At 44.2% G+C, this 24,880-nt stretch overlaps 1 protein-coding gene across 1 annotated transcript in view; it reads left to right on the forward strand.

The window, feature by feature from the left end:
• Svep1 (sushi, von Willebrand factor type A, EGF and pentraxin domain containing 1) overlaps positions 1-24,880 on the forward strand; it is a 148,890-nt gene that overhangs the window by 86,515 nt on the left and 37,495 nt on the right. Inside the window, 18 exon segments of the mRNA XM_050163983.1 lie at positions 236-397; positions 665-826; positions 4,325-4,486; positions 5,078-5,169; positions 6,166-6,262; positions 7,918-8,031; positions 9,273-9,386; positions 9,955-10,156; positions 11,839-11,996; positions 14,070-14,271; positions 16,673-16,848; positions 19,172-19,296; positions 20,343-20,466; positions 21,414-21,584; positions 22,532-22,705; positions 23,326-23,445; positions 24,166-24,342; positions 24,563-24,647. Of these exon segments, the coding sequence (XP_050019940.1) occupies positions 236-397; positions 665-826; positions 4,325-4,486; positions 5,078-5,169; positions 6,166-6,262; positions 7,918-8,031; positions 9,273-9,386; positions 9,955-10,156; positions 11,839-11,996; positions 14,070-14,271; positions 16,673-16,848; positions 19,172-19,296; positions 20,343-20,466; positions 21,414-21,584; positions 22,532-22,705; positions 23,326-23,445; positions 24,166-24,342; positions 24,563-24,647 (2,617 nt within the window).

A 24,880-nucleotide genomic window follows, 5' to 3' on the forward strand; every position in this document is an offset into this window, starting at 1 on the left:
ATTATTCCAACACTAAAACTGGTCAATAAAACTTATGCATCTCCTCAAAATAAAAATCTACCACTTGGGTTTGTAGAAATATATTTCTGGAAGGTCTACTCACTGTGGCTGTAAAACTCTGACAGTAAAATTTACACATTAATAATAGTACCTAGACACAAGCTTCATAAGAAAAAAAAGAACCCAAGGGTGCTGTGGTGGGGGGATCTGAATTTCCTGGCTGTTTTCTCCACAGTCAACTGCCCACTGGGAACCTATTACTCTCTGGAGCACTCCACCTGTGAAAGCTGCCTGATGGGATCCTATCAAGATGAGGAAGGGCAGCTGGAGTGTAAACTGTGTCCCCCCAGGACTCACACGGAGTATCTCCACTCGAGAAGCATCTCTGAATGCAAAGGTACAGGCTTCCAGGCTTGGACCGAGACCGGCTGGATTTCGTGTCCAGCTGCAATGGGAGAAAGGTTTCTTTGTCTGTCACTTGGTCTTGTCAAGGCTCCTGCATCAAAAGATAAATTAACAGGAGACAACCAAACTCATTAATTTAATCAATGTGTTATGTGGCACAGGAGCCTTTGGATGTGAAGACACAGTGAACCTAGGAAATGTGTGCATCATGCTGTGTTCGATGATGAGTTTGCTCATTGTGTCGTATGCTTCTTTCCAGCTCAGTGTAAGCAAGGCACCTACTCCTCCAGTGGGCTCGAGACCTGTGAGTCGTGTCCACTGGGTACTTATCAACCAGAATTTGGATCCCGGAGCTGCCTCGTATGCCCAGAAACCACCACGACTGTAAAAAGAGGAGCTGTAGACATCTCTGCTTGTGGAGGTTATCATTGATGCCTTGGATGTTTATATTTATTTACATATTAAGTTCTCTGCGTGGAGGAGTGGGATACTTTTAACAAAACTAAATGTCCACAGTATGCGAAGAATGTAAATAACTGTCTCTTCGTAAAGAGTTCCTTTCTCTCAGCTGCTCGGCACTTCAGGATAAACAATGGGCTCTCTGTGTATAGCACAAGGCTTCTATCCCAGGCCTCAGTAATACATATGAGGCTTCATGGGACCATAAAAATACAGGTTTCTGGATCCTGTCCCCAGAATTTTGATTCACTGGGTGTAACATGCATTTCTATCTGGTACTCAGATAATACCTACTTTTACAAGTTCAGGGATCACACTATGGCAAGCACTGGCTTAACCAGAAATGAAAAGGTCAGCACCCCACTTTGAATATGTCTAACACCCCAACTGAGTACAGTCAGCCAGCCAAACATTCCTGAAGATGTAAACAAAACTAGAAGATTAAAAGCTTCACACTATCTCAAAACCAGAAACTGAGAGTCCAAATTGACCTGTTATGGGCTGGGGAGGTGGCTCAGTCACTGAATGCTTGTTGTACGAGCATGCAGACCTAAGTTCAAATCGGCAGCACCCACGTGAGAAGCCAAACATGGCAACACACATGTATTCTCAAAAGTGGGAGGCAGGGACAGGAGGATCTCTGGGGCCAGCCAGTCTTACCCACCGATGATCTCCAGGTTCAGTGAGAGACCCTGTTTTAAACAATAAGATGGATAGTGACAGAGGAAGATACCCAATACTCACCTCTTGCCACACACACACAGACACACAAATGTATTCACACGCATGAACACATATACAAATGCATACACATACATGAACACATACAAATATATGCATACACATGAACACATACAAATATATACATATACATGAACACATACAAATATATACATACACGTGAACACATACACAAATGCATACACACATGAATACATATACAAATGCATATACACACGAACACGTATACAAATATATACACATGAACACATACACAAATGTATAACTATACATGAATGCACACTAATGTGTATATACATATGAACACACACGCACACCAGCCTGTTGCTAGAAACTCTGAAAGTTCGCTTCCCTGTAATGCTAGTGGAGCTGTATTCACAAGGAAAGGTTGCGGGACTGTCTCTACAGTACCACAGAGACTCGCAAGCAGGCCTGCATGGCGGCTCTTAAAAGTGTGCATCCTCCCATGCCACGTACTCTGGCGTAAAAGCCTAAGGTTTATGGCAAGCCAGAGAGTATGAAGATGGTTTTTTATTGAAAGGTTGCCAGCCTGCTCTGTGCCAGTTCTCCAGGCTACACAGCGAGCCATGCACACACATTCTTACTGAGCTACAGCCATACACAGCCACAGCAACCAGAAAGAGACTGAGATTCCTCGCTGCTGGCCAAGTGAGCAGTTTACCTGGGGCAGTGGAAGGGTACACCAGAGCTGTGTCTAACGAGACGTTGTCCTCAGAAGTTAAGAGCCATAGGACGTAGGAGAATGGACGTTGAATGCTAAGATTTATACATCTTCCCATTTGTTTAAACTGTCTCAGTGCACTAGGGTCATGGCAGATAAAAAATTTAGGCAGATTTCTTGAGTAGTGTTCATCAATGTAATGTTTCACCAAGAGTCAAGAAGAGAACTTTTTAGACCGTGGTTGAAGCCCATCCCATAAAAAATGCCTGTTGAGTCAAAGCAACCTCCAATTTTTGTTTTTATTGAAAAATCAAAGAATCACATTATGCTTAAAATGGATTTGCTAGACACTCTTTGATTTTGTTAAGATGTGAACTAACTTTGAAAGGAAGTCTGCAGCAAAATAAGTCTGCCCCTACTCCAACATCCTCCAACCACAAAGCAACTGGAATTTTTGCAGGGAAGCGAGTTCGTATTTGACTTTTCTTTTCACTTTCTAAATAAGCTTTGAGGGTTGTCTAATGCCAGCTTTGCAATTAAGCAATTCTAGTTCCCAGAATGTGGCCGAAATTCTGGGAAATGCCCCGTGTCTCCGAGTGTTCCTAGCACAGCCAGGCACATTCTTCTCAACACCAGCGAGCAGAAGGAATAACTTAGCTCTCTCTCTGTGGGCTTGGGCCAGCACTATTGTACTTTACAACTGACCCTAGCATATTCTCTCTTGGTTTCAACTTCCTTCCCTCCTTTTTCTTGTCTTTTCTTCCCTCCATCTGTCTCTCTTTCATTATTAATTTCTTTCTGTATTGATTGATGTTTAGAGATGTGTCATTCTGTATTTTGCTGAGTTTACCTTACATTTCTATGTTTCAACCTGCTCAAAATGGTCATAATCACTATAACAACAGTATGTTATGCGTTACTACCATGCTTATACAATACAACCTGTATGCATCTGATCTTTTCTTACATACATGTCCTTTGGCTTGTGGCTAAAAATCTGAAAGTTCTTGGTCCCATAAATGGCATCTGGTCGTCATTGTTGACGCATCCACCCCAAAGGACAAGGATCTATATTTTATGAGGACCAGAATGATACCACCTCTCACTCTGACCCTTTAGGGTGCATTAAGTGACCTCTGGCCTTGTCTTTGGAAACATATTAACTTATTCCTTTATTCATTTTTGTGTGTTTAAAGTGTGTTGCATGTGGCATGTTGCTATCATACTTATATGTCCACTGTAGTCCAACAAGTTCATGCATCGCACCGTCTCTGTGGGGTGGCTCCTGAAATCTGTTCTGAATTCTGTACTTCCCAGGTTACAACACAGTATTATCAAGTGTCCCATACATTTATTTAAAGGCCAAGTTTATTAAGCTCCATGGTTGTATTTGCTGTCCTTAACACCACCAATTAACAATAATTTGCAAGGTAATATTTTTCCCAGGCCATTTCGGTGTACTGTTTTAAATTTGACTTATTATTATCATAAATATTACTACTAATATTTGTAGTAAAGGAAATTGCTGCATTCTTTCCCCATGGCCAGGACATTAACACATGCATGTTCTATGTATGTTTCGCTTTATATTATGTACTAAATCATACTGCAATGAAAACATGTGCCTTTGTTTACTGCATATATAAAGATTACCATTTTTCAATTTTCTTTTTTCTTCTTTCTTTGATTTTTTTTTAGGCAGGGTTTCTCTGTGCAACAGCCCTGGCTATCCTGGAACTCACTCTGTAAACCAGGCTGGCCTAGAATTCACAGACATCCACCTGCTTCTGCCTCCCGAGTGCTGGGATTAAAGGCGTGCATTACTACCACCCAGTCCCATTTTTTGTCTTATACTATCAGCTGGCAAATTGAACTAGGTGTCTGGGACTTCCTTTTCCAATAGAAAGAGGGGATGCAAGTGTTTCAATAGCTTTCTCACAAGCAACAGCGAGGGAACTTATCTGAAATGTAGAGTCATCTCACACACACACACACACACACACACACACACAGACAATCTTTTTTTTTCCTTTGTAGTGCCCTGTCCAGTAGGAGAATTCTCCCGCTCTGGGCTCACACCCTGCTATCCATGCCCTCGAGACTATTACCAGCCCAACGCAGGGAAGTCCTTCTGCCTAGCTTGTCCCTTTTATGGAACCACAACCATCACCGGTGCCACGTCTATCACGGATTGCTCAAGTGAGTTCTCAGACTTTATCCCGGGGTCTTGCCTGTGCCTCTCTGGTCTCTTCTGTGCTGAGCATCACCATGTCAGGTGGACTCGTAAATCAATTTTAGTATATTTATTATTTACGTACTCGTTTGTGTGCATGCATGTGTGCGCATGCATGTGTATGTCTGTGCACATGTGTGCATATACACACGTGTATCCAACAACACTCATCTGGAGGGCAAACACCAGCTTACAGGAATCATAACTTACAACTTTCACCATGTGTGTCCTGGGATTGAACTTAGGCCACCATTCTTGATTGGCAAGTGCTTTTACTCATGGAGCCGTCCTACTGGCTCCTTTTATGATCTTTTTGATGACAAGACTGAAAGAATTATTTTGGAAACTTTGCACTTGGTAACTTCCAAGTGTCTCTCTCAGAGTCTCGGATAGAAGGACATGCCACCCATGGCTGCCTTCCTGTTTAGTCGTACTGAAACAGAATACATGTGGCATGACTCACTCTGCAACCAGATCTTACCCTGAGTATGTGGAGAGCGTTTAATTACGAGCCTCACCCACCACCCGCTGACAGTTTTGCCTGTTTGTCTTGTTAGGTTTTAGCTCCACTTTCTCCGCAGCAGAAGAAAGCGTAGTGCCCCTTGCAGCTCCTGGATACACCCAGAAGAAGTATGAAGTCGGCAGCCAGGCGAGTCTGACCCCTGCACGGAGCATTGTTATTGATGGGGCGCTTAGAAACTAATTTGCTATTTTACATATCATAGAAAGCTGTGGGTGAAACCTTCATCAGGTTATGAATACTGTATAGGAATATTTAGCTATGATTCTTAATAAGCACTTTCAAAAAGTGCAACATTTAGTACCAAAAATTGGAGTTGTTTTCCCTGAAATGCCTGATATGTAGATGTGGGAGGCTTTGATCCACTAATTGGGCCATCATTGCGTTTAGCATAACTAAACTAATTGTTTTTCTTGTGTGTGTGTGTGTGTGTGTGTGTACGTGCACACGCACATGCACATGTGTGTATGTATGTATGTGTGCGTGTATGTGAGTGTGTGTATGTGCCTATGTGCATGCATGTATGTGTGTTTTTTTTAAATAGAGATATTTTGGGTAGATTCTGCTGTTACCCTTAATTCATCCTACCTAAGGGTCATAAGTCCCTTGCAATTGACATTTTTTAAACCAATGATACTATATTTCTTCTGCCAAACTCATACAGACCAACATAGTAAGCTGCAAGGGCTCCCTACATCGCATTTGAAAACGAGCTAGCTGAGCACAGACATCTGTAGGAACCGCTAAAGTAGTGGTGTGATGGAGCCCACAGGCCACTTTTAAATAAGAACGTATTAATGTCACACTAGAGGCTCTGTTTTATCTGGCCTTGGTTGAGCCCTATACTTCCTGTATTTCAAAGACATCTCTAATGGAGATGCAACCAGCATGCAACTGGCATGCAACATGCAATATGCAACCAACTCTTAGGAACACTGCATACATCAACCTCACTGAAGTATCATCATTTGAGCCCATGCATAGCAGCTCCTTTGATACAGCAATGGCCTAGCTAGCTTGAATGAACTCACCTGGAAGCAACAAGACACCATTAAGGCACCTAGGTAGGGATGCTCTGAAATGAACCGAGAGCTTTTCTGTGATACATGTCTTCTGCCCTGGTAGGTCTTTCACGAATGCTTCTTAAACCCTTGCCACAACAGTGGGACCTGCCAACAGCTTGGCCGTGGCTATGTCTGTCTCTGTCCACTCGGATATACAGGTAACATAAAGGAATGCTAATTTTAACACATTTTGTGTGAAATTGATGTAGCTACTGAGTCAGACTTTAAAATACTTAACACAGATTATAAGACATGTTAGGCCATGTTTGTGAGGAGAAATATTGGGTTGAACAAGGTAAAAGGTGTGCAGACTTAACAGCTTTTCTTTACACAGTTTGGAGAAAAAGAAAAAGCTCTTCACTATGAAAGTTGACACTATATCTGGGGGGTTAATTGGAATATAATCCCGAGTCATGTCCAAGGTTTTGTTCTAACACAAATTAAAGGCATAACACTCAACTTTGTCCAACACAAACATTTTAGGACAAATTCCTGGCTTCTTTCCTTGGTTACTCAAGAGTGGAAGTTCTTGTTCATAGATGAGAGTTGGTACTTTGTTTTTAGCTTCAGAAGAACTCCATGACTCTAGACTAGAGACTGTAGAAATAAGTAAGAATTATTTTTTACTTGTTATTTGGTTCACTTTACCAATGTGTCCAGAAACAATTTTAGGAGAAAATAAATGATATTTTTAATTGCAATTAATTTAAAGCAATCCCCTATTTTCTCTAAATGGGTTTTTTGCTTCAAAAAAGCATGTAGTGAATTCTGAAAGTTTTTCATGGAAAATTATATTTAAGTAGATTTCACCAAAAAAAGTAATAAGCAAAAGGAAAACTGGAAACAAAAGATAGCCAGAGGCTAGCAAGAATATTGGCATTTCATTTATCACAGCTGACTCATGTGTATGTGTTCTTGAAAAAAAAGTACTGACATTTCATAGGATATATGGACTTTGCAAAGCATGGTGGTACATGGCTTTAATCCCAGCATTGGCAGGCAGAGAACAGGGGATCTCTCTGAATTCAGGGCCAACTCGGTCTACAAAGTGAGTTCTAGGACAGCCATGGACACACAGTGTGATCTTATCTTAATAGACAGAAAAGAAGGGAGGGCAGGAGGGAGAGGTTTTTTATCTGAGAATTCTACACTTCAGTGATAGTTAAAAGTGTATAGGATATTGCATCTCATCCATTAGTGCATGCTGTCGTCATTCGGAAGGCTTGCCAAGCTGCAGATCACTGGACCCTGCAGAGTCTGGCAGTGCCAGCATTTCCGATTCAGTAGTGTAGGGTATGACTTGAAATGCAGCGTTTCTCCTCTGTCTGAAGGTGATGCTGATGCTGCTGAGCTGAAGATCACAGTCCCCTGGTTTCTAGCAGAGCTAGCCCAGACATCCTGTGTGTACCCTATGGGAAGACGATGCCCACTTTAGGGCATCTGGTTTATGAGCTAAGATTTAGAGAAACTTAACTCCACCTCACCCCTTGAGCCAGGTGACCTTGGTAGCAACTCTATATAGTTTTGTGGGGTTTGCTTTATGGTTAGCATAGCTTATGGCGCCTATTTAATCACTGCAAACTTCCCTCTCCATCCTCTTAATGTTTTAAGATATTTTGCTGTTTTCCTTGTAATGTTGTGAGATATCTTAAATCAAATCTATGTGGAAACATGAAGTGCCTTCATTAAACATGACTGGGTGGTAGCTCTTCCTTTCAGGTCTAGATTATGAAGAACATTGCTCTCAAGTGGTCAGGCATGTTTAATACTCCCTTACTTGGATTTATCATTCAGTGTTTGGTCTGCGTTTTAGGCTTAAAGTGTGAAACAGATATTGATGAATGCAGCTCACTGCCTTGCCTCAACGGTGGAATTTGTAGAGACCAAGTTGGGGGATTCACTTGTGAGTGCCCATCAGGTTATGTAGGTAAGGAGCAAGATCAGTGTCTTTACAATATAAGCCAAGTCTTGTTTTGGATTATGGGTGTACATTTGGAAAAGGCTCATTATTATATTATATTATATTATATTATTATGTAAGGAGAACAAGGTATCAATTTGTCCATATGAAACTGCTTATGGCTTATAAAATACTAAAATGGGCAAAGCTAGTTCCTTCTTTATCTACAAGATGTGCGACTTCAGAACCTCCAAATGTCCCTGAGCCTGTTTTTCTGGTTCCTAAGTGGAGATGAGGAAGTGAGATGGAACTTTGTCCTCAGGGAATGCCAGACCAGGACCAGGTCCCCCCACCTCTCCACTGTCACCTCACTGAAATCATGAACTCTGTGTGTGTGTGTGTGTGTGTGTGTGTGTGTGTGTGTGTGTGTGTGGTTTTTCCTCCAGACCAGTCACTTTTGTCACTACAGGCTCTGCTTCTCTCACACTCAAAGGCAATCGTGTGGTTAAGTGTACATCGTATTTACGTCAGAGAGCGGCAGCCCTTCCATAGCTTTTCTCTACAATTGTTCAGAACATCACCCTCACTGTCAGTTCCCTTGTTGAATTTCATCATAATGATTCTAGTATTGATTCTTATGGAACAGAATGTGTATCAGCCTTTCTCTTCGGTGCCACCAACCAGCTCCCAAATCAAAACAGGGCGACGTCGTATTAATTATGAATACTTGGCCTTATCTTAGCTCTTAATCTGTTTGTCTTTATCTACATTCTGCCTCGGGGAATTTTACCTTTTTCTCCATCTGTATGTCTTTCACTGCTTCTCATGTCTGACTGGCTGGCGGCCGCCTGACTCCTGGCCCTGCTCTTTTCTTCCTTATTCTCTCTTCTTTATTCTTTCTCTCTCTCTCTCTCTCTCTCTCTCTCTCTCTCTCTCTCTCTCTCTCTCTCTTCCTTATTCTCTCTCTCTCGGTCCTAGATTTCTCCTCCTACTTATTCTCTCTGCACGCCAGACCCACCTAGCCCTCTCCTGCCTAGCTATTGGCTGTTCAGCCTTTTAATAGACCAAATGTGTTACATTTCTGGTTACATGTTTTTTGAAATTCAAAAATGGAAGTGAAATATTTGTACCTGTGTATTTGGCCAAGAGCAAAAACTTTCACAGGCTCATTGGCCATGATTTCCGGTTGCTCCGTTCTCATTCTAAACAGCTTGTTTGAACAAAATTGAACGTTTTCTTCAGCTCAGAGACTCTGTGATTCTTCGCAGGCCAGCTATGTGAAGAAAACATAAATGAGTGTAGCTCCAGCCCTTGCTTGAATAAAGGAACCTGCACGGATGGCTTGGCCGGCTACCACTGTACCTGTGTGAGGGGGTATGCTGGTAAGAAGTCTGCGGTTCTCTCCTTTGTCTCAAAATTCTGTGAATAAAAGTTAGTGTGTCTACTAATACAATATCTAAATATTATCCTTGGGTTTTATGAACACACTACTGGAGATAAGTCATACAAATGATGTTCATTCAATGAATGTAAATGGATGCAAAATGTGATATTTTGCAAACTTAGGAAGGCAGTGTGGTTAAAGACATACGTGCTTCATTTTTAGGGGAAAAGTCCGAGGGGTAAAATGCTAATGAAGGAAAAACATGAGCTCAAAGAAACGAAGAAAAGGAGAACTAATTTATTGTCCTTTTAAACATTATTTCAGTTAGATGCCCATTGCTAAGCTAACCATAGTTTCAGAAGGAAGATAAACTAAGCTAAGTATCAAAACTGCGGAGTCCTGAAATGAGCCCACAAAGTCAGGGCTATTCAAAGAGGCACCATGAGCAGGCTAATGGCAGTGGCTCTGCAGCCCCTCTTCTGTGGGTGCACCCAAGGAGTCCCACTTGGCTCAGTTTCCTACGGAGGGAAATCATCCGAGCTCTTTCTCGTCCTCACCCCTCCCAGGTGTGCACTGTGAGACGGACATCAATGAATGCCAGTCGAGCCCCTGCCTAAATAACGCAGTTTGTAAAGACCAAGTTGGCGGGTTCTTGTGCAAATGCCCACCTGGATTTCTGGGTACTCGGTGTGAAAAAAACGTGGACGAGTGTCTCAGCCATCCGTGCCAAAACGGAGCCACGTGTAAGGATGGAGCCAACAGTTACAGGTAAAAGGCCAAGTCTAGAGTTTCACTTCATCTATTTCCTTGACTGAGCCGTCACTGTGCAGTCTCAGAAGAGTATTAGCTGCAAAGCCCCCAATCAGCTATCCCCACATGCTCACCCGAAGATAGGCACAGTAGAAGCTCACCACCACTTGCAATGCTAAGCAATGCAAAGCTAAGTCAAGATGTGAGCCTATAGTTTTTGTTGTTGTTGTTGTTGCTTTTTTTGGGAGGTGTGTGTGTGTGTGTCTATGTGTTTCTGTGTGTGTGTCTATGTGTTTCTGTGTGTGTGTGTCTATGTGTTTCTCTGTGTGTGTGTCTATGTGTCACCTTCAGACCATCGTCAAAGACAGCTCCAGGTGAATCTGCTAGTGTTGATATGATCTCCTTAAAGGAAAGTATTCCAATCACACAGAAAATTGCAAAAAATAATAAAAATGTGACTTCAGCTCTGTGGTTAGCAAATATTGGTGTTTACCTTATTTGATTCACACTTTTTTTAAGGAATACTTCCTAAATATAGAATTGGATATACTTTGCACACACACACACACACACGTTCTCATCCCCAGTGTCAACCAATATTGTGAAGTTCCTATATAGGCAGATAGAACTCACTTATGTTTTATATTTATTGCCTAAATCACATTCCTGAGCAGCCTATAGCGTGTCAGATGTTAGACAAGTGGGTCACACCCCAACAGTGCCATTTGTCACTTGTCACCCAGCGTGGTTTTCAAGTATTGTCAAGTAGATGCATTTGCTGTGGTTCATTTGTCAAAACGGCTGCTTAGTATCCATGACGTGACTATACCAGGGCGTGCTCTCCCATCTGTCCCGCTAGAGCACTGTCGTCATGGACACAGGATGCAGGATATGTACTCTTGTGCAGTGTAGTAGGCGCACAGGGCTCTGGGGGACAGGCTCTCAACCACCCTTGACGCTGAGGGATTGGGATTCTAATTTCCATCTCAGTCTCCCTGTTTCACAACACAGTGATCGGTACTTGTCATCATGGGATGTATTTTTTGTTGGAGTGTGTGGAGAAAACTGGTTGTGGCCACAAAGAGTAAGAATGAGGTTGAGACTCCCACCCCACCCCTGAGTGATAGCGGCGCTTTCTTGAGTGACGTAACCACCGTAGCAAACTTTAACTCATCAGCACAGTGGGAATGACGTCAGCAATGTGGAGGTGATGTCAGCGTAGTAGGAATGACGTCGGCACAATGTTAATGATGCCAGCTCAATGGGAATGACATCATCATTGTGGGAGTGACTTCATCGCAGTGAGAGTGACGTTGGCACGGTGGGAATGACGCCAACATTATCTTATTGCTACAGAACTGGCATAATAAACTAAAAGGTGTTAGAATAGGACCTGAACTATCCATGTTTCCCTAGGACTTTCTGTGGGGAAAGAGCTCACATAAACTAGATTTCACTTGGATCGGAATTCCTTTTTACTTTATTTTGTTCTGTTTATGCTGCAGAGTGTCTTAAAGGTGTTCAGTCACAATCAGATGAAAGGGAAAATTAGGCGCAACTTCAGTGCTTTCTGGATTGCAGGATAGGTTTTAGCATTTCAGTCTTCCAAGTCTTCTGAGACAGGTTGTCCTAAGTCAGGGACACAGTTTCTCTAATGGATCCTCTAATGGTTCCTGGTGCTGCATTCTATTTTCTTCCAGATGCCAGTGCCCAGCAGGCTTCACGGGGCCACACTGCGAACTGAACATCAATGAATGTCAGTCCAACCCATGTAAGAACCAGGCCACCTGCGTGGATGAGCTGAACGCATACAGTTGTAAATGTCGGCCGGGATTTTCAGGCCACAGGTGTGAGACAGGTATGTATGAACTTGGGTGTGAGACAGGTGTGCATGAACTCAGGTGTGAGACAGCGTATAAGAACTCAGGTGTGAGACAGGTGTGTATGAACTCGGTGTGAGACAGGTGTGTATGAACTCAGTGTGAGATAAGTGTATATGAACTCAGGTGCGAGACAGATGTGTATGAACTCAGGTATGAGACAGGTGTGTATAAACTCGGGCATGAGACAGGTGTGTATGAACTCAAGCGTGAGACAGGTGTGTATGAACTCAGGCATGAGACAGGTGTGTATGAACTCGAGCGTGAGACAGGTGTGTATGAACTCAAGCGTGAGACAGGTGTGTATGAACTCAGAATGACTGATAGCATTATTTAGAATAATTATAGAACAGGGCCAACCTTGGCCTATGCCATGTACTGCCCACACACCAGAGGCTCTGCTAAGCACCTGGCCCTTATTTCGTCTTCACGGCCATCTCTAAGCTGGGTACCGCTGTCCTTATCCCCAACAGTGTGGCTGGGGAGACTGAAGCTTAGACATCTAGGAGGGAAATGCAGAAAACCATTTGGCGGACCCTTCCATGTTTCCCTTCTAACCTTCTGCATGCACCCAGGCTCTGCCACGCACCAGCTGTACATTTATTATGTCTCCTCCTCCTTTCTCTTTGTCTTCCTTCTTTGTGCTCCTGCAGGTGTGTGTATGCGTGTGTGCATGTATGTGTGCATACATGTGAGAGTAGAAGCCAGAAATCAATGTCAACGGCTTTCCACTTTATTCCTTTTTGAGACAGAGTCTCTCGCTGAACCAAGGGCCCACTGTCTAGACTGGCAAACCCATGAGTTCTAGGGATCCCTCCACCTCTGCCTCCCACCCCTAGGATTATAGACGTGCCACCCTGTCTGGGTGTTTATGTGGGTGCTGCAGTTGGGAAATCATGTCCTCAAGCTTGCATAAGCTGGCACTTGGCCCACTAAGGCAGTGGTTCTCAGCCTTCCTACTGCTGCAACCCTTTAGTACAGTCCCTCGTGTTGTGCTGACCCCCAGCCATAAAATTATTTCATTGCTACTTCATAACTGTAATTTTGCTACTGTTATGAACCGTGATTAAAGACCCGTGTTTTCCAATGGTCTTAGGCAACCTTGTGACCCACAGGTTGAGAACCATTGCACTAACCTCTCACCCCCCCCAACCCCAATCTTGCTCATTTTAATGGCATTTTCACAATAGAAAGTTGAAAATTTGCAGTTACATAAATTTATTGGACTATGAAGAGCACGTTATGGCTTATGAATACGATGTAGAATATTTGAATCAATCTAGTTTTATTTGTTACCCCAACTGCTTCGTAAGTTTTGTTGGGAGAATGATTAGAGCGTTCTCGCGGCCATTTGGAATTGTGTGTGTGCTGTTATTAACCATATTTAACATGTAATGAAGTTGACCTCAAGCAAATGAACCAAATGAGTACTCATCTCTGAGACTGCGAACTTCTAATTATCATCTCTATTTCTTCCATGTGTCTAGAAAGGATACTTTTAAAAGCCACATGGCTTAGGCAATGAAGAGTGAGAGACAGCTAGGTCAGAGAGGCAATAAATCAATGCTAATCTCCTCCCCCCCCACACACACACACAGGAGACAGAAGTCTTTGTGATAGAACAGGCTTTGCAGAGCTGAACAGGGGAAGAACTGAGCTGTTCGTCAGCTATGGAAAAGGCAGACGCCTGCGTGAGGGCAGATGCTGCCCTTGAGTTAGCCTCTCCCTCCTCTGTAGCCTCAACCCCTCGCTCCCCACAGTCCTTCCCATCAGAGTCCACTCCCTTATCAGCTCTCAGCCTTTCTACCCCTACAACCCTGTTCTTCTGCTCCCTTGCCCAGCTGTTATTATATCTACACACTAGTTAAATATATATAGATTAAATACGTATATTTCATAAGAACTCTCTGTTTAATTTTGAAATCACTTCCGCTCTCATCTTCGTGTTGGCTGAAGTTAGCTTCTTTGGAGCTTCTTGCCCACTGCTTTCCCCAGAGAGCTGGAGGCGCACAGGAATGCCACATTCTGCACACCCTCCTTATTTGTTGCAGAACAGCCTTCAGGCTTTAACCTGGATTTTGAAGTGTCTGGCATCTATGGGTATGTCATTCTGGATGGAGTGCTTCCGTCTCTCCATGCTATCACCTGTGCCTTCTGGATGAGATCCTCTGACGTCATCAACTATGGGACGCCAATCTCCTACGCTCTTGACGGCGACAAAGACAACACCTTCCTCCTGACCGATTATAATGGGTAAGCAGAAATGTTAGGATGGATGTGGTGGGGAAGGCTTCTCCTGACACCAGGTTAGAACTGAATCCTGCATAGGGCTCACCTTCTGACACTGGGGTTGGGAACTAAGGGACTTGGAGGATTGATTGACAGCAGTCAGCTAGAACTCCTAAACAAGCTCTATGGGAAAACAAGCATGGGTGTTGTCATGGGTATTGTTTCAGTTGATCTTAACAATGCCAGGAGGAAACACTGCCCCTTTTATAGACAGCAAAACAACATTTCAAAAAGCCTAAATAATTTGCCATGCCCTGCCCCTTACAAGTCATCTCTTGGGAGGTCAGGTCTAACTCTCGAGAGACTGATGCTCATTTTTACCTAGCAGGACATCCAAAGATTAGGGTCATCAGCAATACTTGTCTGTGGAAGACAGGTGTGTTGGGTAAGAACTAGCGCACAGCCTCATGGGTCCAAGGGGGCGGGCAGTCTGTATTCCTTTAAGAGCAATTGAACCTAACTCCAGAGTCCTTCCCTCTACACTGTCTGTAAAGTCATTCCAGTTGTATCTAGAGTTTTGTTGATGAGCCACGAACTTGGACAGCCCCCACCACTGGTGGCCTGTCCACACTAGTCATGTGGAGCTGCCCCCCAGCTTAGCTTCTGTCGTCCTATGAAGACCCTCCACTCTTTCCCACACTTGCCTTCCTCGGTGAGGCTTCAAGTCCAGCCCTTGTTCCGCAAGGCCCTTTCTTCTCAGGTTTACCCATCGAGTTGGCCTAATGAACAGGTTGCAGGTCCCATAGACCTCCCGGTGTGAGGGCTGGGCTGCCAGATCAGAGCCATGACAGGTTTCTAATAGCCCCTGACCAGGCCTGAGTTTTGGTTTATTGGAGGTGGCTGGAGCTGAGCAAACAGTTCTCAAGGAAAACCACAACTCAGGGGCAACCAATCAACAGACGCACCCTTGACCTTCTGCTGGCTCAGCAGGTGACCACAGTTTCCTGATAACTAAAGATAGCTTTCCCTACCCTCCTGCTGGAAAGTTTATTACCACTAGAGCCCCCAGACTATTCTCCCCTCACCACTCAGCCCCCAGACTAATCTCCCCTCACCAATCAGCCTCCAGACTAATCTCTCCTCACTGGAATTCCCTTAATCTGGTTTAAAAGGAGCCTGTGAGTTTCTCTTTTGGTACCCACGTGCTACCCCAACACGTTTGAATTAATAAAGCATTCTTGCTTGTTGAATATGTGACTGGTGGTCTTTTGTGGGACTTCTCATGGGCTCTACCAACTGGAACCTTCCTTCTTCTCAAGCTAGGGGACTCTCATTATTTTGGTAGAAATCTCATCAAACACAAGTCTTCTTAGTGAACTTGAACTTTCAGGGAGAAAAACACTCAAGGCATTGGCCAACACTTGAGGTCCAACGTGCCTGCTTGGCTAAAGAGAGGCGAGGGGAAAACATCTAGAGCAGAAACAGTGTGACAAGAATATTCCTCTCCTGTGGATGCTGCTGCTAGTGCCTGAGAAGACTTATTCTCCCCCTCCGCTTTCCACCATCATCTCCATTTGCCTTTGGACACTTTCCACTCTTTACTGTCTTTACAAGGCTCCCCTGAATGGTGGGGTCTCTGTAACCTTCTTTTGGTTCTTTTATTTGGGTGGATGTATTTGGGTTTCCTTATGATTAGTTTGACAACTGCCTTAGTCTGTTCAGGCTAATATTAAAAGCCTATGATAAGGTCGTGGTAGAATCAGGGACTTGAAGAGCCCCTTGCTGGTTCCCAGAGTCTCCCCAGGAATGTTCTTTCTGTGCCCTCAAAGGCTGAGGCAGCAAGGGGTTGATGATTCCTTCTGACCTCTTCTGAAGCTACGGTAATACTGTTCAGAGGGCCCTGTACTCAGGACCTGGTCACCCCCAAAGGCCTCCCTTCTTATACTGACAGATGGTTAGTTAGGACTTTGAACACACAGTTTTTGAGGGAACACAGATACCCAGGCAATAGTAGAAGCCCTGAAACATACTCTCTTCCTATGGGTATCAGAAGTTTGCTCCTGGTTTTGGAAAACACCTATTCTCAAGGAAGGCTCTCAGACATTTCAGCAGCTCCTGCTCCTTCTTGACTTTCCAAAGGGCAATAAATTGTTTCAATTATCTTGGCTTATCCTAAGACTTTTTCTCACTAATCAGTGTTTACATTGATTGAGCTAGAATTTAGTGTAATTAGTAGCTCAGATCTGCTTCTAAAATATTATGAGATGGAGGGGGGAATGACTAATGGATTACACAAGTTACTTCACATGTGCATACACACACACACACACACACACAAATACACACACGAGATAAAGTGTAACACGCCCCAGGGAAAGAACAGGGTGACCATTGACTATATTCCCTGGATTCTTTCTCTCTACAGCTGGGTCCTTTATGTGAATGGAAAAGAAAAGATCACCAACTGCCCCTCCGTAAATGACGGCTCTTGGCATCATATTGCAATCACATGGACAAGCACTGGAGGAGTCTGGAGGGTCTATATCGATGGGAAATTATCTGACAGTGGTACAGGCCTCTCCATTGGCAAAGCCATACCTGGTATGTTTTAGTAAAATGAGTATGTGTGTGTGTGAGACTCTGGAGGCAGCCATACTTACACAGACGTGACGTTGGCCAGCTTTGTGGTCAGTGCTTACAGGCAAAGATCCACAGTTATGGCTCTCACCAACCATCAGCTGTCTAGACTGTAGCTGTCAGACCCTTTTTCCGAGTGAAGTGCATGGCTGTGTAAGCAATGCCTTTGGGGATCTTGGTTTGACCAAGAAGCAAGCTGAGCTAAGAGTGTTTATTAAGCTGTCTTCTGAGGAAGTGATTGGTTATTGATGGACCCTCCTTGCTTGCTTACTGTTTTTGAGGGGCTTTCTGTTTTGTTTTGGGACTGTGTATATAAGCTGAGACATGGCACATTTTCCAGCTTTTGTGTCCTTTCTCAGGTAGAACTCTTTCCTCTGAAGTCACTTCGACTATTCAGGGAGCTTTCGTTTGAAAATTACCAAAGACTTCCTTGGCAAGAAAGTTGACCTGTGTAGATACCGCCATGGAAGAGCTGTGTAGATGTCATTATCCTTCACTTTCCTCATGTTTCCAATACTTAAAAACAGTAGGTAAAATAAAAATCAACTAAAATAACTTAAATATTAAAAATGAATGATTATCTTCTAGAAGCAAGTTATATTGAACCAAGGTAAATATAATAATTATATAACAAAAGATCAACCCTCATGGAAACGTGATGAGATCACCTTTGCAGAGCCGCAAAACAGATATTTAATTTGTATTTTAGGAGCTATGTCCCTTCTTTTTTACTTTATAATACTAAAAGATAATAGAAATGGCATTAAAATTCATTTATTTGTGACAATAGAGAACATGTACTGAGAACCTGCCCCCTAAGTAGGGTCAACACTCATGAAAGTAGTGAATATCTAATGGTAAGCAAAAACTCACGTGATCACCGCCCTCTACAAGGCTTTAAATGATGGTAGAGGGGTGATATGTGTTTTGGATCCGTAATCCCATGCAGATCAAGCTGAAGTAATCACTGTCGAGGAATGGGACATAGCTCCATGACAGCCCACAGTCATGGAACTGGGAAGAGTAGATGCTAATGAAGGCTAAGGAGGTGTTTTTCCTGAGTCCTAAGGCTAGCCAAATGTTGACCAATGAAGAGATTTAGGCTTCATTAAACGAACTAAACGAAGACCAAATGGCAAAATCTGGAATGCAGATGAGACAGAAGATGTTCTGTGCCCTGCTCGAGCCTGTAGAAAAGGGTCGTGGCCAACCATACAAAGTTTTGTAGGGCAGATTAGCAACCGAGGTTTTCCTGTTCCCTGTGGTGGGGTGCCTCACTCAGCCTTGATGCAGGGGAAAGGACATTGGCCCTGCCTCAACTTGATACTCCATGCTTTGTTGACTCCCATGGGTGGCCTTACCCTTTCTGAATGGAGAAGGAAGAGGAGCAGATGGGGGAGGGAGGTAGAACGGAGGTGAGGAGAGAAGATGGGAGGTGAGGAGGGAGGAAAAACTGTAGTTGGTATGTAAAATAAATAAAAAAAATTAATTAAAAGAAAACAATTGAGGTTTTCATCCTAAAGTTAATGGCCTTTAAAGTGGAGCAGTCATCCCAGGCATGGTCAGAATGAAGCAATAAGGTGTGTGTGTGTGTGTGTGTGTGTGTGTGTGTGTGTGTGTGTGTGTGTAAACACACCATATAGTTGTAGTCCTCCTCTGGTATTTTACTCCTTTGCCCTGAAACTGCATCTTTTATCTGAATAAAACTAACCCTTAGTCAAACATGTCTTCATAACCTCTTCTCTCCCTCTTCCCCTCTCCCTCACCCCCGCAGGTCTTCCTTTCTGAATACTTCCATGTTTGTACTCCCGAGCTATACTGTAAAGGGGTTTGAGTTCATATCCTCTCTTAGAATTACAGTCTCGCAGGCAGAAAAGCTTTCTGCTGTTTTCACACCCGTGCACTTCCAGCCCTGGTGTTGCAGCCGGCGCATCATTGGGAGCTGCATAAGTGCCTGCCACATTCACCGAGCTTTCACTGAAGGCTGAGGCAGAGTTGGCTAGACAAGAAAGAGGGGAAAGGCATCCAAGATGTAAGAAACTCTGAGATCAGAGGCAGGGAGCCTGATGGGCTCGCCCTCCATCGACACAAACGTGATTTCAATCTGTCCATGTTGCTAGGCCATGCAGTAAAGTTCCATAACTGAGCTTCGATGACCCCGGCATCCAGTTGTATTACCTATCCTTTCGTGACATTAGCATTTGGGGAACAAGAAACCATGAGGCCAGTTTTCTTCTTCTTTATTCTCATGCTGCGTCCCCCCTTCTCTTTCTCTCTCTCTATCTAGGTGGTGGTGCCTTAGTTCTTGGGCAAGAGCAAGACAAAAAAGGAGAGGGATTCAACCCAGCTGAATCTTTTGTGGGCTCCATAAGCCAACTCAACCTCTGGGACTATGTCCTGTCTCCACAGCAGGTCAATTCCATTTTCAGTGTATGACAGTAATGAGATACACAGGTACAAACCTAGCAAAACCACGAATAGTCTAATGATGACCTTATCTATTCGTAAACTCCTAATTAGCAAGATTTATCACTGATCTTGGAGAGCGTGGTCTGTTAGGCGGATGTTATCTACAGTGATTTCCGGTCATGACCCTTTTAGTTTTTCAGTGATGTTCTAACAATTAAATGGGGATGTGTATCTTGTGGAATATTCATTTCTTAGATGGAAAGAGCCTGTATTTTGAGAATACAGGTGTCAGAACATCCACAGATGTCAACAGATTTGTACGTCAACTGGGGATTGAATCCAAACAGCCTGAGATCCAAGCACACAGCTCAACCACAGTCTTTCTGGGATGATTTTGATCATGTTGTTCCATCTCTTTATCCTTCATTTTTCTTAACTATGAAGGAGAGAGAAAGACATCTATGTAAAAGAGTTCTGCAACATTAACATAAGACCACCTACATACTTGTGGGATTGTTTATTCCACAGCTATGGTTTGATAAGTATTTACTCTCAAAAATCATACTGATAGATGGAACTGGAAAGATAGCTCAGAGGTCTAGAACACTTGCGATTCTTGCAAAGGACCCAAGTTCAGTTCCCAGAACCCAAGGGAGGCAGCTCACAACTGCCTGCAACTCCAGCTACAGAAATATGATGCCCTCTTCAGGTCACTTCAAGCACCTGCACACAGTGTGCACGCAGGCACAAGCATAAATAACATCTTTTGAAAAAAATCATGGCTTAACCAACCTTAACATCTAGACAAGAAACTTTATGCAAAGGATTTCAGAATTGCAGGCAACCATGAGTCTATAAGTGGAAGAAATACTAGGAAGACCTAATCGTGGGGATTGAATAAAGAAGGGAAATTTCCTGTGGCCTTTGCAATCATACTAGACGAGAATATGTTTCTGCCTCTGCCACAACCATCTGTGACTTTTCAACTTGTGATGTGCAAGCTGCAGGTTAGTAGAAGTTTTATCTAAAAGCATGTTTTAAACTCACAGGTGAAGTCGCTGGCCAGCTCCTGCCCAGAGGAACTCAGTCGGGGAAACGTGTTAGCCTGGCCTGATTTCTTGTCAGGAATCACAGGGAAGGTGAAAGTTGACTCCAGAAGCATATTCTGTTCTGGTGAGGATTTCTATCTTACACCAACTTTGCCATGCCTTGGCTTTTCTGGAATGTTCTGTCGAAAGCACATAATTCAGAATTCTCTTGGGACCGCATCGTGGCACCTGTCAGCCGGCCCCTTAACTGGAATTCACCTCTACCTCATGTTCATCCAAAGGGTGTTTTGATTACTGACATTATTTCTGCACAGCAGACTACAAAGTAATTGGGCAGGATATTTGGGTGAAGATAAAATAAGTTTCAAAGATGGATGGGGATTTCTGAGTTTGTGTTGTTTTTACTTTCCGAGATTTTTATTTTATTTTTATACATATGTGTTCCCTACACGTATGTATATGCACCACACCAGTGCCTGGTGCCCATGAAGGCCAGCTAAGGGCGCTGGTTCCTCTGGCACTGGAGCTAAGGGTGGTTGAGAATGTCAGTGTGGGTCCTAGGAACAAAACCTGGTTCTCTACAGAGCAACCAGGGCTCTTACCCACTAAACCATCTCTCCAGGCCTCTCTTTGTTTATAATAATCGCCAAATCCCTAGGTTCCTATTTGAGATGGGAATACTTTTGTGAAATAGATAAACCAATGCCTGTCCTCACCCACACCCTGGACATTCCCTCTGGATAATCCAAACTATTTCCAAAAATCAATGAATTAATTTGAAAAGTGTTGTGGAAATCATGGATTTAGACAATTACTGGTGTGCTGCTGTCCCACAATGCCATTTGTTCCTTTAAAAATACCTGACAGATTTCAGATGGATGGGAAAAAATTACTTGATAAAAATAAAATCTTTTCTTACCATTTTCTTTGTCAGTGACGGGGTGCATGAAAACTTGTTTTGATTCGGTAAAGCTGGTTCCCTCCTGTGCAAAAGAGAGTTTGAGCTCCCTGACTCCACGGCCCTGCTGCTGTCTTGCTAAGATGCTCTGTGCCTGTGTTCTTTGCCCTCAGATTGCCCATCTTTAGAAGGAACCATACCACACCTGAGAACTGCGTCAGGAGATCGAAAGCCGGGCTCCAAAGTCAGCCTGTTCTGTGATCCCGGCTTCCAGATAGTCGGGAATCCTGTGCAGTACTGTCTGAACCAAGGGCAGTGGACACAACCACTCCCTCACTGTGAACGTGAGCAGTCTTTGTTCGACTCACCTGGGTGGCTCTGGAAAGTTAGGGCACCCATACAAGCATGTGCGGAATGCTAGATAAATGCTCCCGCTCTGCTGTAGCAAACCCAGCAAACATTCGTCAAGTCCTTGCTCTGTGTAAGAGACTAGGCCAGGCACCATGTGGGAGGTGAATGATGAGGACGCAGAGACCCCTCACAAACGCATCCACGGTGGTAGCGTGGACCTAGAGAGGAGTGAAATAAGGAGCTGTAGGCTGGAGAGCTGCCCTCAGGTGTGCCCTTGCTGGACGAGGAAAGAGGAGCACACGTCTTCAGCTGAGCGTATCTGCTCGTTCACTGCCTCACCAAGTTTTAAAATACTGACCTTATTTACACGTTGATATATGTTCTAGAGAGGCTGGCCCTGTCCTTGTGTTTACATTCTGGCAGAAGAGGCAGAAAAAAAAAAATAAGCAAGTGCACACAGTAATGTTTATTTATAATGAAGAATAATGATAAAGGCCAGAAAGCTAAGCAAGCGGCGGGGCCAGGGGAATGAAGTGAGGAGATTTGTACGGCCAAGACTGCTGCCTCGGATAGAGAAGAGCAGCTCCCGTCCCACACACTGTGCATTTATCATCTTGTCTGTCCACTCCACCGGACAGGAAGTGCCGCAAAGCAGGGATCCCTTCTACTTGGCGCCCTGATGTAAATCTAGCACCTACAACAGTGCCTGATGGGTAGAAAAAGTGCCACGGGTGTTTTTAAAGAAGGAATGAGTTCATGGCTTCTGTGAACCAGACAGTGTGCCCCATGCTGACAGCCCTTGCATCCCCCAGCAATGCGGAGCACTCTCCAGCCAATGTCTGTGTTCAGTAGGGAAAGTCCCAGGCAGCTGTGTGAAACTAGGTTAGCTGTCCTTTGAGCGTTTTGCTCCGACTGCAGTGTGTTCCTCCGCCCCATCCAGGTATTCACTGCGGGCTGCCTCCCGCCTTGGAGAACGGCTTCTATTCAGCTGAGGACTTCCATGCTGGCAGCACTGTGACCTATCAGTGCAACAACGGCTACTATTTGCTGGGCGACTCCAGAATGTTCTGTACAGACAACGGGAGCTGGAATGGCATTTCACCATCCTGTCTCGGTGAGATGAACACTGGCCACGGCTGTGCGGATTCGGTCACAGTCTTTGGAAAACATTTACCACAAATCCAAGGCTCTCCTGGCATCCCCGTTGACCCCACCCCAGAAAGCCCTGGACAAGGGGGTAACGGCAAAGTGGCTGTTTCTTCCCCGAGGAGCCAAAAAGTTCCTCGTTTTAATCAAGTTCAATATTAAGACTGTGTTCTCCATCCCTGTTTCTCTGCTTGCCTACCAGCTGAGGAAGTAGTAGATGCTATTGTTTATTTGCAATGTAATCACCGTGGTTGCATCTAAATTTCATGAAAAGACATACAGTGGGTCTGGAGAGATGGCTCAGGGGTTAAGAGCACTGGCTACTCGTCCAGAGGTCCTGAGTTCAATTCCCAGCAGCCACATGCTGGCTCGCAACCATCTATAATAGGATCTGATGCTCTCTTCTGGCCTGCAGGGATATATGCAGAGCACTCAAACACTCATACATGAAATATAAATAGAAAATATTAACGGATGCATTCAGTGCTATGTGTTACGTGATATGTAGTGACCTAGAGGCAAAACCAAATGCTTGACGCATAAGAACAACAAACCCACTGGACCATGTGTGATCTGTCTTCATTTCAGACGTTGACGAGTGTGCAATCGGGTCAGACTGTAACGAACATGCCTCCTGCTTGAACACCAATGGATCTTACATCTGCTCGTGCGACCCACCATACACGGGAGACGGTAAAAACTGTGCAGGTATTGAAATTCTTATCTTTGGTGCTCATTTCCGGTGTGTATTTTAAGGGTGTGTTATTTAAAAACAAGACAGGAGTTTCATGTTCAAATGCCAAAGGGATATAGCATTCTTATCAAGGACACATAGTAACCATGAAAGATTCAATTAATTGGCATTGAACTTCCCCTGACTTCCCAGTTTCAGAAGCACAAAATTGAGCCAATGTTGTGGGATGTTAAAGTAAGTCACATAGTAGAAGAATAACAGTATATTCACGAGCATCTGCGCACACGTGTGTGCATACACACACACACACACGTGCACACATGCACACACTCAGGACTAGGAAAACATGTTGCTCTTGAAGAGGACCTGAGTTTGATTCCTAACACCCACACTGGGCAGCTCACAACTACCTATAAATACAACTCCAAGAGGATCTGACTGCCCTGGTCTCCATGGACACCAGCACTTGAGTGTGCCTACCCACAGACCATACACATAATTTAGACTAATGAATCATTTGAAAACATTCAAACTGACTTAAAAATACTGTTTAAATGTTATCCAATGTTTCTTCTGGCTAATATCCAGCAAGTCCCTGGCCTTTGTGCCTCTTCCTTCAAGAACCTTTGTACCGTGTTCACAGTCCCCTTAACTGCTGTCGAATGCTTTTTGCTTTGACACTTTGTATGATTGTGTGATCGCCACTCAGTATTTCACAAAAACTTTCCTTCAAGAACCTGTAAAATGTAAGGCTCCAGAAAATCCAGAAAATGGCCACTCCTCAGGCGAGATTTATACGGTGGGTGCCGAAGTCACATTTTCCTGTGAGGAAGGGTACCAGCTGCTGGGCGTGAGCAAAGTCACGTGTTTGGAGAGCGGCGAGTGGGATCACGTCAGACCGTCCTGCGAAGGTACTTGGAGAAAACGGCCAGGCGTTACTGTGTTGGGCAGTTCTAGAGAGATAAAATGATTGACCTGGTAAATTCTAGGTCTTGTCAGTCTTTGTTCTGCAAGCCAGGTGTTGGGCTCAAGTTTAAACACCACAAGGGGATGCAGTCAGAAAGCCATGTGCTCTCGGAGGCCTTTGCACAGAGTCTCAGCAAACTGCCCTTTCTGTTTCCCTCTCTCCAGCCATTTCCTGTGGCGCTCCGCCTGCTCCTGAAAACGGTGGTGTTGTTGGGTCAGTGTTTACGTTAGGCAGTAAGGTGACGTACAGGTGAGTGCCTAACCGTAAAGCTGTAGCGCAAGGCTGGGCACAATGGCCCAATCCTTCAATCCCAGCACTCGGGAGGCAGAGGCAGGAGGATCTCTGTGAGTTCGAGGTCAGCCTGAGTTGGAGGGCACAGAGAAGCCCTGTCTCCAAAAACAAAAGCAATAAGACAAAAAACAAACAAAAGATGTAAGACACGTGCTAATGGCATGCCAGCAGAGTACGGGGGGGGGGGGGGG

This window comes from Alexandromys fortis, unplaced genomic scaffold (assembly GCF_014885135.2).
Source record: "Alexandromys fortis isolate MF-2015 unplaced genomic scaffold, M_Fortis_MF-2015_v1.1 scaffold_18, whole genome shotgun sequence".
Classification (NCBI taxonomy): Eukaryota; Metazoa; Chordata; class Mammalia; order Rodentia; family Cricetidae; genus Alexandromys; species Alexandromys fortis.